At 32.4% G+C, this 15,912-nt stretch overlaps 1 protein-coding gene across 2 annotated transcripts; it reads left to right on the top strand.

Annotated features, from left to right (window-relative positions):
- Positions 1-4: 4 nt before the first annotated feature.
- On the top strand, positions 5-9,438 carry LOC139487991 (dnaJ homolog subfamily C member 12-like). Of its 2 annotated transcripts, none has more exons than XM_071273285.1 (5): positions 5-144; positions 3,254-3,332; positions 6,036-6,175; positions 6,475-6,559; positions 8,174-9,438. In XM_071273285.1, exons 1-5 carry the CDS (start codon positions 67-69, stop codon positions 8,263-8,265), a joined length of 474 nt encoding a protein of 157 aa, XP_071129386.1. In that variant the 5' UTR covers positions 5-66; the 3' UTR covers positions 8,266-9,438. The 2 variants fall into 2 exon arrangements, with proteins under 2 accessions (XP_071129386.1, XP_071129387.1); XM_071273286.1 differs by lacking the exon at positions 5-144 and adding an exon at positions 1,183-1,299 and having other exon boundaries at positions 8,174-8,304.
- Positions 9,439-15,912: the final 6,474 nt, after the last annotated feature.

Genomic DNA, 15,912 nt, shown 5'->3' with positions numbered 1-15,912 from the left:
ATAAATAATCATCATGCTCATTTTGTGAAGGAGAGTTTCCCTACTCAGTTTTAAGTTAAACTTTAAATGGAGGCCATATTTAACTACGAACCTGACGAAGAAGAGGATTTCTATAAAATTCTTGGCTGTAACGAGCATTCTAACGTAATTCAATGACTGTTTTTACAACTTACACAAGTAGAAACTAATGCAATTTATTTTCCAATATCTACTTTCACTTTAGTTTGTAACAGTCCTTTATAATTATATCAAGTATTTGTATTGAAATCCTTGTACTATTGTGCAATTTGCATAATTTATTTACTCAAAGGAATATGTGCCTATGTAAAGCAAAATTATATCCGGGTGAAATTTGATCCGGAGGAAAAAATGTCACAGTAGTTGTTGTTATTTTTTTATCTGTAGGAAAATATTTCCCGGGGATATGTTTTCCTTTGCCGTGAAATTCTATCTGGGTAGTTAACTTATTGAATAGTTATTAGAAAAAACTTATCCTTTAAATGCAGAAATCGATGGGTCTCTGTGAAAACTGTTAAAATATGGAAAATAAAGGTTGGCAGGTAGGTGAAACTTACATAAATGAAGAGATAAATGAAAAATGAACAGATTGATGCCCGATTTATATGATTCCAAGGCCCTCAATCGGCATGAGAAGCGACGAAGCAGGGCATCTATTTTGGGTGGGCAAATATCCACTTTTTGATATGGGAAGAGCCCTGATGTCCCACGGCCCCAGCTTGTCTGGCAAAACAGCCGTTGGACGTCAGAGTAATCTCGGACTACCTTTAAAAATACTATGAAATAATAATAGTGTATTTGAAATAAAGCGAAATTGTTAAAAAAAAATTGTTTATAATGGGAAATAATTTCATAAATTATCCTTGAAAAAATTTCCTGAAATATTCAAGTCAATATCATCCTTATAATAAGAAAATTATCATGAAACATAGGGAAGAAAACCAGAAGTAATTTCAAAGATCGTAATTGTGAAAATAATATAATGATTAAATAAGGTTAGTGAAATACATGTAAAAGTGAGTTGTTTTCAGATCTCAGTACAAATATAAATTTAAAAGTAAGGTAGAAATATAGTTGCATTAATACTGTTAACAGTAAAAGAAGAATTTGATTATGATGATATTTAACTATATAAATAGTTTTGTCTGGGGACAGAGATGTAGTTGTTGATGATATGGAAATCAGATAAATCATAGCATAATAATATATTGGAACAAAAGCATGCTTAACAGCTGGATAGTTTTAACCTGTGAATTGTTATCTGTCTTATTAAATCAAGTTGTAAGTCATCTTTTTATATAAATGAATATATAAAAATAAGATTCAAGGAAAAATTTCACTATAAAATAGATTCAGAATATATTATATTAATATCTATAAAATATAAATTGCTCATACTTACCTCCCTTTGATAAATTGTGCAAATTTGGTCTACCTTTGTGAAACATTTTATAATTATAGTCAGGTATATATTGATTGTGAGTAACTTACATAGTAGTTAATGGGACTCTATTTTACACCGTTCTGTGAAATAAAGTACAGCAAATATATACCGGTACATACTATCCGCATAACACAGATAGATTATCACTCCTCTGGAAAAAATCAACCTGTAAAATACCATGCTTGGAAAAAAATTACCGGGACAAATTATCCTCAGGATAAAATATCACAGAGGAAGAAATAAACCGTTACACCTTCTTTTTCTTCCAATATTTTTTGCATATATTTTTCAAATAAACGTGCACACAATGTTGAGGCTCCTATGTTGACCAATTGGCCGTTTCAGAATCTAATGCATCCTGGGTAATATTTACAAAAGTGTACACCAAAAGGTCCTGATTGGTTTAAAATGTTATAAACAATGGAAATTTATCCAATGACGTGACATTATTTTCATTTTGGGGTACGAACATTATGAAATTACCCATGATTCTTTTGATTCTGAAACGGCCAATTGAAAAAGTTGAAAGATAGGGCAGCTTTGGCAAAACTAAGGCTAAGTGCACACAATCTTGAAACTGAAAGAGGTACCCGGTAGATACATGCAAGTTAACAGAGAAGAAAGGTTGTGCAAATTATGTCAATAAAAATATAGAAGACGAAAAACATTTTATCTTGCACTGCACAAAATATGAATCACAAAGAAAATTTCTTATATCAAATTGTCCTATTTTAAAAATTATGACAAACAATCCAAAACTGAAGATGAATATATCAAACTACTACTTAATAGCAAGTGTAGAAAAACACTTAGATTAATATCATCTTTTATTAATCAATCATGTTTGAATTAAGGACAAATGTCCTTATAAATGAGTAATATGTATAGTATTGTTTAATTGCTGCATCATTACTATTTGTATACTTGTTGTACATGTTGTATGGGCCATTGCCAATTATTGTAATTGAGTTTGTGCCAATAAAATATTTGTATTTGTAAAAATATGGTTTGATTAAAATCAAGTTACTGTAATGGTTTTAAATAGGCAGAAAGATGATTTTAAATACACAAATTGATCTACCACCCAATACAAATTGAACACATTGAAATGCCTAAAAATGCATATGGAAAAGTAAGTTCCTTCAAGTTATTTTAAGGAGTAAGTTCGGTAAGGGCCTTATTTGGCCCCAATTATAAAATTGAATGGTACAAGGTAAAATATGTTTTAAGTTGTCTTATAGACATGTGAGAAAGTAAAATAGAACTATTTGTGTCAAAGTTTTATTCTAAAGCGTTGATTTCTACATCCAGAATAGGTCAAAATAAGAGATTTTGACGAAATTTGTAAAAATTGGCCAGATTTCAACCAAATTTAGGACCAGGAAACATAGAGTGCAGACATGGAAAAACTAAATATTCAAGTTAAACATGCAAAATGTCATTAAAAAAATTGTGTTCAGATATCTTTTTTGTCGATGTATGCGCTCCATGTTTCCTGTCCAATAATCATGCAAAATTTGGTAAATTTTGTGAAAAATAAAAATGAGTAGTGTTTGTGACGTCATCAGTAGAACACAGGGATGTAAATTTTTAACAAAAAGGCTCATTTCCTATCTAATCAATGTATTAGCTATGATTCATTGTGATATTGGTCAATAAATGCTATTATGAAATTTAAGGTAAAAAAAGGGGTTATTTTAGGGCCTTATCGAACCTACTCCTTTAATGTTATTAAAAATGTATTATTATTATTATTTATTATTCTTATACAATTTGTGTTCTCCCTTGTAGACTGTACAGATAACAACAGAATATAAAGCCAGGGTTCTGAGTTGTCACCCTGATAAACATCCTGGAGATGAATCTAAAGGTAAAGATCATAAAATATATATAGATCAAGATATATCAGCACATTTTTATACGCCCGTCAAAATTTTGACGGGACGTATTATGGTATACAAATGTCCGGTGTCCGTCCGTCTGTCTGTCTGTCCGTCTGTCTGTCTGTCCGTCTGTCTGTCCGGCGTAAACATGTCGCACTGTAACTTGAGAACAACTTATTCAAATTTCATGAAACTTAACATAGTTGTTTCTTATGATGGTCAAATGATCTGTATACTTTTTGCTGAAAATAAGATTAAAACTTTTTGAGTTACGGCACTTTGTAACTAAAGCAGGGGTGTGTTTTTTTCACATGTCGCACCATATCTCAAAAACGATTCTTGATTATGGCTTAAAACTTTAAACACTTCTTAGATATGTTAATCTTAATATCTGTATACTTTTTGGTGATGATTCAAAATTTTATTTTTGAGTTATTTTGTAAAAAAGGGGGAGGGTTTTTTTACATGTCGCACCATATCTCATAAACGATTTATGATTATTGCTTAAAACTTTACACATGTCTTTGTTATATTATTCTAAAGATCTGTATACTTTTTGGTGATGATTCAAAATTTCATTTTTGAGTTATTGAGTATTTTGTAAAAAAGGGGGAGGTTTTTTTTTACATGTTGTGCCGTATCTCAAAAACAATTTATGATTATTGCTTAAAACTTTACACACTTCTTTGTTATATTAATCTTAAGATCTGTATACTTTTTGTTGATGATTCAAAACTTTATTTTGGAGTTATTGAGTATTTTGTTAAACAGGGGAGTTTTTTTATACGCCCGTCAAAATTTTGACGGGACGTATTATGGTATACAAATGTCCGGTGTCCGTCCGTCTGTCCGTCTGTCCGTCCGTCCGTCCGTCCGTCTGTCCGGCGTAAACATGTCGCACCGTAACTTGAGAACGACTTATCCAAATTTCATGAAACTTAATATAGTTGTTTCTTATGATGGTCAAATGATCTGTATACTTTTTGGTGAAAATAAGATTTAAACTTTTTGAGTTACGGCACTTTGTAACTAAAACAGGGGTGTGTTTTTTTTCACATGTCGCACCGTATCTCAAAAACGTTTCTTGATTATTGCTTAAAACTTAATACATTTCTTAGTTATATTAATCTGAATATCTGTATACTTTTTGGTGATAATTCAAAATTTCATTTTTGAGTTTTTGAGTATTTTGTAAAAAAGGGGGAGGTTTTTTTTACATGTCGCGCCGTATCTCAAAAACGATTTATGATTACTTCTTAAAACTTTACACACTTCTTTGTTATATTAATCTAAAGATCTGTATACTTTTTGGTGATGATTCAAAATTTCATTTTTGAGTTATTGAGTATTTTGTAAAAAAGGGGGAGGGGTTTTTTTACATGTCGTGCCGTATCTCAAAAACGATTTATGATTATTGCTTAAAACTTTACACACTTCTTTGTTATATTAATCTAAAGATCTGTATACTTTTTGGTGATGACTCAAAATTTTATTTTTGAGTTATTGAGTATTTTGTAAAAAAGGGGAGGGTTTTTTTTTACATGTCGCGCCGTATCTCAAAAACAATTTATGATTATTGCTTGAAACTGTACACACTTCTTTGTTATACTAATTTAAAGATCTGTATACTTTTTGGTTTGATTCGAAATTTTATTTTAGTGATATTTGTAAAAAAAAAAGGGTTAGGGGTTTCACATGTCCCGCCATGTCTCAAAAACAATAAATGGTTATTGCTTAAAACTTCCTCAGAAACTATTTATGATTATTGCATAAAACTTCCACACAAGACGTCGGGCGTATCATGCGCTCATGGCGCAGCTGTTTATTTTTACATGTCACGCCGTATCTCAAAAATGATTTATGATTATTGCTTAAAACTTTACACACTTCTTTGTTATATTAATCTAAAGATCTATACTTTTTGGTTTTGATTCAAAATTTTATTTTAGTGATATTTAGTTTTTTGTTAAAAAAACCCCAGGGTTGGGGGTTTCACATGTCCCGCCGTGTCTCAAAAACAATATATGGTTATTGCTTGAAACTTTCTCAGAAACTATTTATGATTATTGCATAAAACTTCCACACAAGACGTCGGGCGTATCATGCGCTTATGGCGCAGCTGTTTATTATCATACTTTAAAAATGTCATTTCAGCAAACCTTATTATGGCAAACTGTGATGTGGAAAACCTTAATATTTCAGGGTGTTTTCCCTGTCCATTAAATTCCCTATTTGAATATTAGCTTAATGCATTTCTTACCATTGATTATAAATCTTTGATTACACAAGCAATCATTATCTCATTATTTGCCTAGATGAATTATACAAGCTCATTTATTTTGTAGTGATTCATACTTTGTTTACTTGATTGACAATATTTGCAAGAAAATGGTGTGTAGAAAACAGGACAATCGATAATGATGACTTTTCATGTTGTGCCTATTTACATTGTTCTTTGGAATTGAAAAAAGCTGAACTTTGATAAGAGTCATGTTCAATTTATAGTTTACAAGTTTTGACCTTAGATAACTAGGTAAACTAAAAACTTTAGGTCAGTTTAATTAGAAGAATCACATTTTCTGAAAATAAAAATGTTGATGTGATCTGATTTTTTGAAATGTTAACCTTTTTAACTTCTTAGATATGAAGTTTCATACTTTGATTATGATAAACATGATACTGTTTTCCAGATAAACAGTTTAGACTATTACAACAAGCAAAGGATGTGTTATGTGACGAGGAGAAAAGAAGACGTTATGACCAATGGAAAAATGCTGGAATCTCAATGTCATTCAGCCAGTGGTGTTCATTACGAGATTCGGTACACACTGTAAGTTATTAAGCCCTGCCTACAGTAGTAAACTTGAATATCTTGCATTTTATGCCATCTTATTGGCCCCATTAGATGATAGAATATTACAGAAAAGAGATCAATCATATATATTTTTATTGTTGTTATTTGGCTTTTGATATTTAATACAGGACCCTCTGATCAGTTTTTTTCTGAGACACAATTTTGGTTTTGTTTATTATCTTCTGTTAGAAATGTATGTAATATGTTACATTATAATTTAGTTGTCAGTGAATTGAGCATTTGGTGAATTGTAAATAGTAATTGATTATTTTCAGTCCATGCACTGGGGATCTGTGAAAACCAAACCAATGATAGAGAATGATAAACCAGAGACAACACAACACAACTTAAGAAAATCTGGTAAATATATCTTATTGAATCTCAAAAACAATCAGGTCACACGAAACTATTTAAAAAAAAAGAAAGAAAACAAGTCAGATTTGATGTGATGTTATACTATTGTTTCAGAAAAAGGGAGAAGGTTTGGTACTATTAAAACGTTTAATCCCTCTGCAAATGTTTGTTCCTGTCCTCAGTCAGGAATCTGATGTACAGTTGTTGTCGTTTGTTAATGTAATTTTGAAGTGTTTCTCGTGTCACGTTTTTTTATATAGATTAGACCATTGGTTTTCCCGTTTGAATGGTTTTGCACTAGTAATTTTGGGGCCCTTTATAGTTTGTTGTTCGGTGTGAGCCAAGGCTCCGAGTTGAAGGCCGTACATTGACCTATAATGGTTTACTTTTATAAATTGTTACTTTGATGGAGAGTTGTCTCATTGGCACTCATACCACATCTTCCTATATCTATATGATATTTATAATATATTATTGAATGAAAAACATCTATAATGATCCATTACTGTGTTCAATCACATTCATATTTTACTATCATCATATTTCTGGTTATAACTTTAGAAATTATGTACCAAAAATCATTTTATCTTCCTAGTTTATTTTTCACAAGTGATAACATCTTTCTTAAGTATTCTTGTTAATGATTTAGAAATTATGTACCAAAATTGGCAAAGGTCATTCTATCTTCCTAGTTTATTTTTCACAAGTGTTAACATCTTTCTTAAAGTGGCACTAGCTGTCAAATTCATGTTCACCGATTTAATTCAAAATCTCATATTTCATTTATAACAATGTAAAACATTTATCCAAACTATTAAAAGTCTAAAATAGATTATAAACAAGGCACGAGCATGAAAATACGTAGCTTCGTTTCGTGTGTATTTTAGTCCAGACGCCATCTAATTAAGGATCGAGTTGACCTCTAAAGCTATGCGATGCCCATATAAGCGATGTTACCATAAATATAGATATAAATAGATTAAGCAAACTCGTGCTGTTGGATTATTCTAGGTCTATTTAATTTCATTTTATAGATGAAAAATAAATGTTTATCATTGCTTTTACGTGTATAAGAATGATTTTTTGTGGATCAAACCAGTCAATCAAATGATTTACCTTTGTTTCACTTTCAATGTTGACATTCTTTTCCTTTAAATAATTTTACACATACAATTCACGTGTTATCCATCTCAAGCTAAGGGGTTAAATCTCTTGCAAGTGAATAATTCATAATCAATATTTTTTAGCTTATTCTGAAAAAATTGAACCATTCTGGCTGCTGAAAGCTAATTGTTATTTCACTATTTGCATTTCATTATTGATTGAGCAAATAAAAAAAGATATTAGATTTTTTATACATCTCGTAGCTAGTGCCCCTTTATGTATTCTTGATAATGATTTAAAAAATTATGTACCAAAAGTCATTCTATCTTCCTAGTTTATTTTTCACAAGTGATAACATTTTTCTTAAGTATTCTTGTTAATGATTTAGAAAAAAAATAAACTTATTTTCTACTGAACTTAAAAAATGAAAAGATGTCAGTTATAAACATGAAAATGATAGTTCAAAAACTAACGATCTTTAAACTTAATATTTAAAGTATATGTATTTCATTTCAGATTTTGACCATGTTACAATAAGTACTCATCAAGACTGGAATAGAGATGAACCATCAGAAATGTTGAGGAAATTCAGAAACTATCAAATATGAAATGATATCATATTATTATTGAATTAAACATTTGAAAGTGTGATTGGCATGATAATCATGAACATTACACGATTATTCAAGGTTACATAAAAACATAAACCTTTCAATGAAGCTATGGATTAACATCTTGCACCGGTGTGTGTTTGCATAAATTATCAGAAATATTAGTGCATCTTATAAGTCAGCAGAACCAGAAATATTCCAAATTTGTCATAATCAAACTTTTGCATTAATTTCTATATGGAAAACTTGCGATGACTTGTTGTTGTCCAAATGATTTTTTCAGAGAAACCCAAAGTGTTTTAATTTTGAGTCTCTACCTTTCTATTGTCTATGTGGCCATATGTTCATGCATCTATTACAGATTTCTTGTGAATGGGAATTGTCTTTTATTTACAATTTAATTAGTGTGATTCATGTTCAAAATAATTGCATTTCATCTATTTAAAAACCATAATAGTTTAAAGAGTCCTTTTATTATAGTAGAATCTAAAATTATAAAATGCAAAATGGTTTTGTAAAGTCTTTTCCTGTGTTTTTCCTGGTTCAATGTTTTTCTATATTGAATCACATATAATCATAGAGTTCTTGATGAAAATTTTGAATTTTAAATTTTGGTTAGGATATTTGTTTTTAGGTTCGATTGGGATAAGATGAAATTGGAAAGTAGGTTTGGGTTGTAAATATTTCATTTACTTATAGGTTTTTGCTCTTTCTAACTTATTTTCATAGCATCCTGGCAAAGAGGGAATTTTGAAATATCCTCTTGTGTCTGTATAACATTAAAACCATCAATCTATAAGAAAGTAATTTATGATAGCACTACTATTATGTAAAAGACCTTAGGGAGAAAACTAGGTATTATCATTTTTTTTTAAATTTCTGTTTTTTGTTTTATTTTTACTTCCCAGCTTAGCATTTTCAACTACCATGTACAAAAATGTGTAGGGTGGTAGTACCAGATGGGAAATTAGAATTTTTGTATAAATTTACAAGTTAGTGACTTGTCGTCCCAAGTCAAAAATATATCATGCTCTCTGTCTCATGTTTTTTTTAACTTGAGTAACAGTTATGGTATGAAAGTTTTTCTATTGTTTAAAAGACTGTTATGTGAATTAAGATCTGTAATTTATATAGTTATTTATGTTTTCTTTATTACATGATTTACAATGTTTCTTTATTATTCCTTTATTTTTTTGTCAGCTTCATGACCTTAGGGAGAAAACTAGGTATTATCATTTTTTTTAAAATTTCTGTTTTTTGTTTTATTTTTACTTCCCAGCTTAGCATTTTCAACTACCATGTACAAAAATGTGTAGGGTGGTAGTACCAGATGGGAAATTAGAATTTTTGTATAAATTTACAAGTTAGTGACTTGTCGTCCCAAGTCAAAAATATATCATGCTCTCTGTCTCATGTTTTTTTTAACTTGAGTAACAGTTATGGTATGAAAGTTTTTCTATTGTTTAAAAGACTGTTATGTGAATTAAGATCTGTAATTTATATAGTTATTTATGTTTTCTTTATTACATGATTTACAATGTTTCTTTATTATTCCTTTATTTTTTTGTCAGCTTCATGTCATTGTTGTAGTTTTTGGTTTCAGTATAGATCAATACAATGAAAAATTAAAAGTATAAAATATAAAAATGTGGTATGATTGCCAAATCAACAACTATCTACAAGAGACCAAATGACGTAGATATTAGCAGCTATTGGTCACCTTATTGCCTTCAACAATGACTAAAACACATACTGCTTATCCAGATAAGAAAGGCCCCATAAAAAACATGTAAATTTAAATCCCCAAGTGGAAAGGGATTAATATAAGTTGCAATAACTTGTTTCCCAATCAACTATAAATAAATATGTTTAAACTAACAAATTTAAAATAATTCAAATGAAAACCAACAGCCTGTTATATATAAAAAATTAAAAAAAAAAACCATTAAATTACAATTTCTTAACCTAGGACAGTGGTGATACAGCACAACACAAGAACAAACTACTCAAAACAATAAATATAAAACAAATTTGATAAATAGCAAAAAATGATGCAACAATCACTCACCTACAAGCATAATAAGGTCCTGAACAGCAAAAAATAATAATAATCAACTATCACTCAACTATAAGCATAATAAGGTCCTGAACAGCAGATAAAAAATGAATCATCTATCACTTAACTATAAGCATAATAAGGTCCTGAACAGCAAAAAAAAAATCAACTATCACTTAAATAAAAGGTCAAGCTAATGACAACTTCGATAAACAAACAGTCAGAACACATTCTCCATTTAAACTGTATATCTTCCAACAAAATTATTTTCATTTACCTGTGTACATTATTGTATATGACGGCATTTAGGTTATCATTGTTTTTCTGAAATTGTTTAACATATCACAGCGGTAAACTACTGTTGCCTTTATTTATTGGCACTGGCTACAGTTACATTGAAATGAACAATAATAAAAAAAGTTATTGTTACATTGGAGACTAATTGCCGGAATGTAGTGTTGGTAGGGAACAGATAAATTACAAACTCATGTAACAATAATTTTCGTGTCTACGATCATGTTGTGTTATTGTTACATAGGATTTATTAATAGTTATGAAAGGTACCAGGATTATAATTAAATACGCCAGACGCGCGTTTCGTCTACATAAGACTCACCAGTGACGCTCAGATCAAAATAGTTATAAAGCGAAACAAGTACAAAGTTGAAGAGCATTGAGGACCCAAAATTCCAAAAAGTTGTGCCAAATACGGCTAAGGTAATCTACTCCTGGGGTAAGACAATTTCATCAATCCTTAGTTTTTCGAAGAATTCAAAGTTTTGTAACAGGAAATTTATAAAAATGACCATATAATTGATTTAAACTGTAACCATCAATAGTTTTGTTGCTTTATTGTTCGATACGTCTGTTTGTTTTGTTGCTTTATTGTTCGATATGTCTGTTTTTTTTTGTTCATGCATCATTGTCAATATAATGAATTCCATACCAAGACGAATGGTCCCCTCGATAGGGCTGTTGGGGATTGAAGCTAGGGTTGGCAGTGGAAGGAATTTGTTGTTGTTTACCTGCTGGTTTGCTCTATGCCTTTTTCTTCCTGATGGCCCTGTTTCAGCTCTGATTATCTTGGACTCATCTTCTGAATCACTAGCAATTGGGCTTGCCTCGTACTGGCGAGCGGTGTCCCATCCCCCATCAGAAGTATCCGCAATCTTTATGAACTTATTTCTTTGTTTAAGCCTCTCGGTACACGAATAAATAATGTCTCTAGCATAGTCAGCTTTGCCATTGTCAATAGCCCAAAGAACTCGGGTTAAATCTTCTAATTTTTCAGTATTACCATTGCATTGAATTTTATTACCTTCAGAACGCCATTTATACTGGGAGTCCGACTTCAACTTCTTGACTTGGGTTTGTGCCATGAATTTCGTCGCGCAAACTATTAATCTTTTCGCTGATTTTGGTGTCCACACGAAATTCAATATCCTTCTTTTGACGATTAACCGCGTCTAAAACTGTACGCAAAGATATTTCTTCAGAGGGTGTATCTGAATCCATGTTTACTGTTAACTGGGAAAACACGTCTAATCGAGTCGGCCCTGTCGTGCTGAATGGTTATATCACATGAAGCACGGGAATACAAACAACGTTCTATGGGCAGACAACTAGAAGAAATTAATTTCAATCTAATTCAGTTCCTTCAAACGGTTGAAATTATATGCATATATGGTGAGTTTATAATCGTATTGTATTTTTCATGGACCATTTTTGAATTGTAATATGTTGATACCAGAGGCATATATACACATATGTGTATATATGTCTCTGTTGATACAAATCCTTTATGCCCGCGTCACACTGTCCCGATTTTTACGCCGATGGCAACACGATTATGGAAATTTTCAAAATCGGGACTGATCGTATCCAGATCGGGCTATTCGTAGTGCCATCTTTAACCATCGTAGAACCATCGGCCACTTTTTCTAGCCTTCGGGGACAACTTCGGGAAGGGTTCTAAATTTTTTAACATGTTAAAAAATCCCCGAAGGTGCGTCCGATGTTTAGGGTTCGTATTGAGTTCGTATCACCATCCTCAACATCGTAATGTCACCGGGAATGCATCTTTGAACATCGTATTGCATTCGTGTTTCCATCGTTTCCATCGGGCAGTTTTGACATTACGATGTCTACACGAATGAATCACGAAGCTACCCGAAGGTCTTGCAATGGCAACACGACTTCGTGAAGACCTCGTAATCCCGTCGTGATGCCATCGAATAAAAGTACGAAGGTGACAAGATGGAACTACGACGGAAATAAATCCAGCTAAATGTAAGTTAATTTTCGCGCTTAAATACATTTAAAGTGCCATGGGCGATATGCACTGGTCAGTCTAATACGACAGTTAAGAAAGACGTTCACAAAACATGGAGCTCATATCATATGATTCTATGAGAACAAGAAAGGCGACAGCGTTGTTTCTATTAATTCAAATGGAACATGAAGCGCAGGTATTACAGGCTCAGGATTTACTTTTACAAATAAAATATTATTTTTTGTAAATTTTTCATATCAAATAACATAATGAAAATCATAAACGCGCCTCGTATACCAACACTGAAGGTACACGTATATAGGGAAACCAACTTTTTCTTCATTATTCTGATTTTTTATGCATGTATCGTACACGAATGTTTACTCCATAAACATTTTTTTTCTATATGTCATATTTTGCCGCATTTGTTGCTTTCCCCACATCCTTCCTTTAGTCTATATTATTATGATATTCTCCTGGAAAGAGCTTTACCTTTAAGATAGATCAGTAAACATGGGCATAATTATGGGTTATTATTCAGACTAGTGCACACATTTTACAGTTCAAGCCCCTTGTAAGTAACATATTTGGGACAAATATGGACACTATATTTGTATATGACACATGCAGAAAATGGTAAATTGAATACGCATATTTGATACATAAACTATTTTTTTAGAAATCAACCAAATTATTCAGTAACTGGAAATACCCACGGTCTTCCGTCTTATAATTAAACCAAAAATTAAATGTACAATATAATATATATTCAATATTGATCAAACAATTTAAAACGCGTGATGCCTTCGGCATATAATTTAAATGCATCGTAAGCTGTACAGACATCGTATGACCATCGCGCCATCATCGTAATCCATCGTGTAGCCTTCGTGATCCATCTTGTAGGACTCGGCTGAGATATGAAGCTTACATACCGTCTTCGGTTAACCTTCGTATGTCCATCTTTTGCTATCGTATATACTTTCGGCACCCTCGTATAGACTTCGTTATTCATCTTACTTGCTTCGGTCACTTTTTGGTATTTTAACGAGATCGGGACCAACTTCGTACGAACTTACAATTTTCGCATTCGGGTGTCCATCGTATACAAAAATCGGGACAGTGTGACGCGGGCATAATGCCCGCGTCACACTGTCCCGATTTTTACGCCGATTGCAACACGATTATGGAAATTTTCAAAATCGGGACTGATCGTATCCAGATCGGACTATTCGTAGTGCCATCTTTAACCATCGTAGAACCATCGGCCACTTTTTCTAGCCTTCGGGGACAACTTCGGGAAGGGTTCTAAATTTTTTAACATGTTAAAAAATCCCCGAAGGTGCGTCCGATGTTGAGGGTTCGTATTGAGTTCGTATCACCATCCTCACCATCGTAATGTCACCGGGAATGCATCTTTGAACATCGTATTGCATTCGTGTTTCCATCGTTTCCATCGGGCAGTTTTGACATTACGATGTCTACACGAATGAATCACGAAGCTACCCGACGGTCTTAAGATGGCAACACGACTTCGTGAAGACCTCGTAATCCAGTCGTGTTGCCATCGAATAAAAGTACGAAGGCGACAAGATGGAACTATGACGGCAATAAATCCAGCTAAATGTAAGTTAATTTTCGCGCTAAAACACATTTAAAGTGCCATGCGCGAAATGCACTGGTCAGTCTAATACGACAGTTAAGAAAGACGTTCACAAAACATGGAGCTCATATCATCTGATTCTATGAGAACAAGAAAGGCGACAGCGTTGTTTCTATTAATTCGAATGGAACAAGAAGAGCAGCTATTACAGGCTCAGGATTTACTTTTACAAGCAAAATATTATTTTTTGTCAATTTTTCATATCAAGTAACATAATGAAAATCTTAAACGCGCCTCGTACACCAACACTGCAGGTACACGTATATAGGGAAACCAACTTTTTCTTCATTATTCTGATTTTATATCTATCGTATGAGTTGTTGTCACACGAATGTTTACTCCATAATCATTTTGTTTTCTATATATCATATTTTGCCGCATTTGTTGCTTTCCCCACATCCTTCCTTTTGTCTATATTATTATGATATTCTCCTGGAAAGAGCTCTTTTTGAATAAAAGTGATCAACGAACCCATTACCTTACCTTTAAGACAGATCAGTAAACATGGGCATAATTATGGGTGATTTTTCAGACTAGTGCACACATTTTACAGTTCAAACAAGGCAATGCCGAGCGTGGAATCCCCTCGTATGTAACATATTGGGGATAAATATGGACACTATATTTGTATATGACACATGCAGAAAATGGTAAATTGAATATGCATATTTGATACATAAACTATTTTTTAGAAATCAACCAAAACATTCAGTAACTGGAAATACCTTTAATATTGTCTTTAGAACCAGCAGGTAAAAAAAATGAGCAACCAATTTCCTGTGTATTATGCTATTTCAAGGAGAAAAAACAAGTCCATCTGCATGACCTTGACCTTTGGCCTTGAACGTAAAAAATGTTAGATCATTACAAGGAGGAATAATATACCAAATGTGGTTAAAATCTTTTGAAGCATATTGGTTTTAGAGTGTCCACAAGGGTGATACTGCCTTGTATTACAACTGCCACTGTGACCTTGACCTTTGAACTTTTAAGTCAATAGCGCTTAAGATATTCTTAATGAGTAACACCATACCAAGTTTTGAGCATTTTGCTTCTAGAGTGTCCATAACAATTTTATCTACACGCAACTTACATGTAGTAGGCGAGGGGATAATAAACTAAGTTTTATAAGAATTAGACAAAAAGATCGATTTCCCGCTATGCATGGCAGACTTGTACAGAAACGATATGTTGTCGAAATTCTGTTCGTATCATAAAAAAAGTAAGCTGTACACGACGTCTTTTAGACATCGTATGGCCATCGCGCATCATCGTAATCCATCGTGTAGCCTTCGTAAGCCATCGTGTAGCCTTCGTGATTCATCGTGTAGGCTTCGGCTGAGATATGAAGCTTAAATACCCGTCTTCGGTTAACCTTCGTATGTCCATCTTTTGCTATCGTATATAATTTCGGCACCATCGTATAGACATCGTTATTCATCGTACTTGCTTCGGTCACTTTTTGGTATTTTAACGAGATCGGGACCAACTTCGTACGAACTTACAATTTTCGCTTTCGGGTGTCCATCGTATATAAAAATCGGGACAGTGTGACGCGGGCATTAGGGAAAAATGCCACGATTTCATTGTTGTTTGCATTCCATCCAGTCGCAAATAACTTATGCATTTTCATGGTTAAGTTTTAAAATCAAA

The sequence above is a fragment of the Mytilus edulis genome, chromosome 9, assembly GCF_963676685.1.
Source record: "Mytilus edulis chromosome 9, xbMytEdul2.2, whole genome shotgun sequence".
Lineage (NCBI taxonomy): Eukaryota > Metazoa > Mollusca > Bivalvia > Mytilida > Mytilidae > Mytilus > Mytilus edulis.
This window is presented reverse-complemented; position numbering and strand designations above follow the sequence as displayed.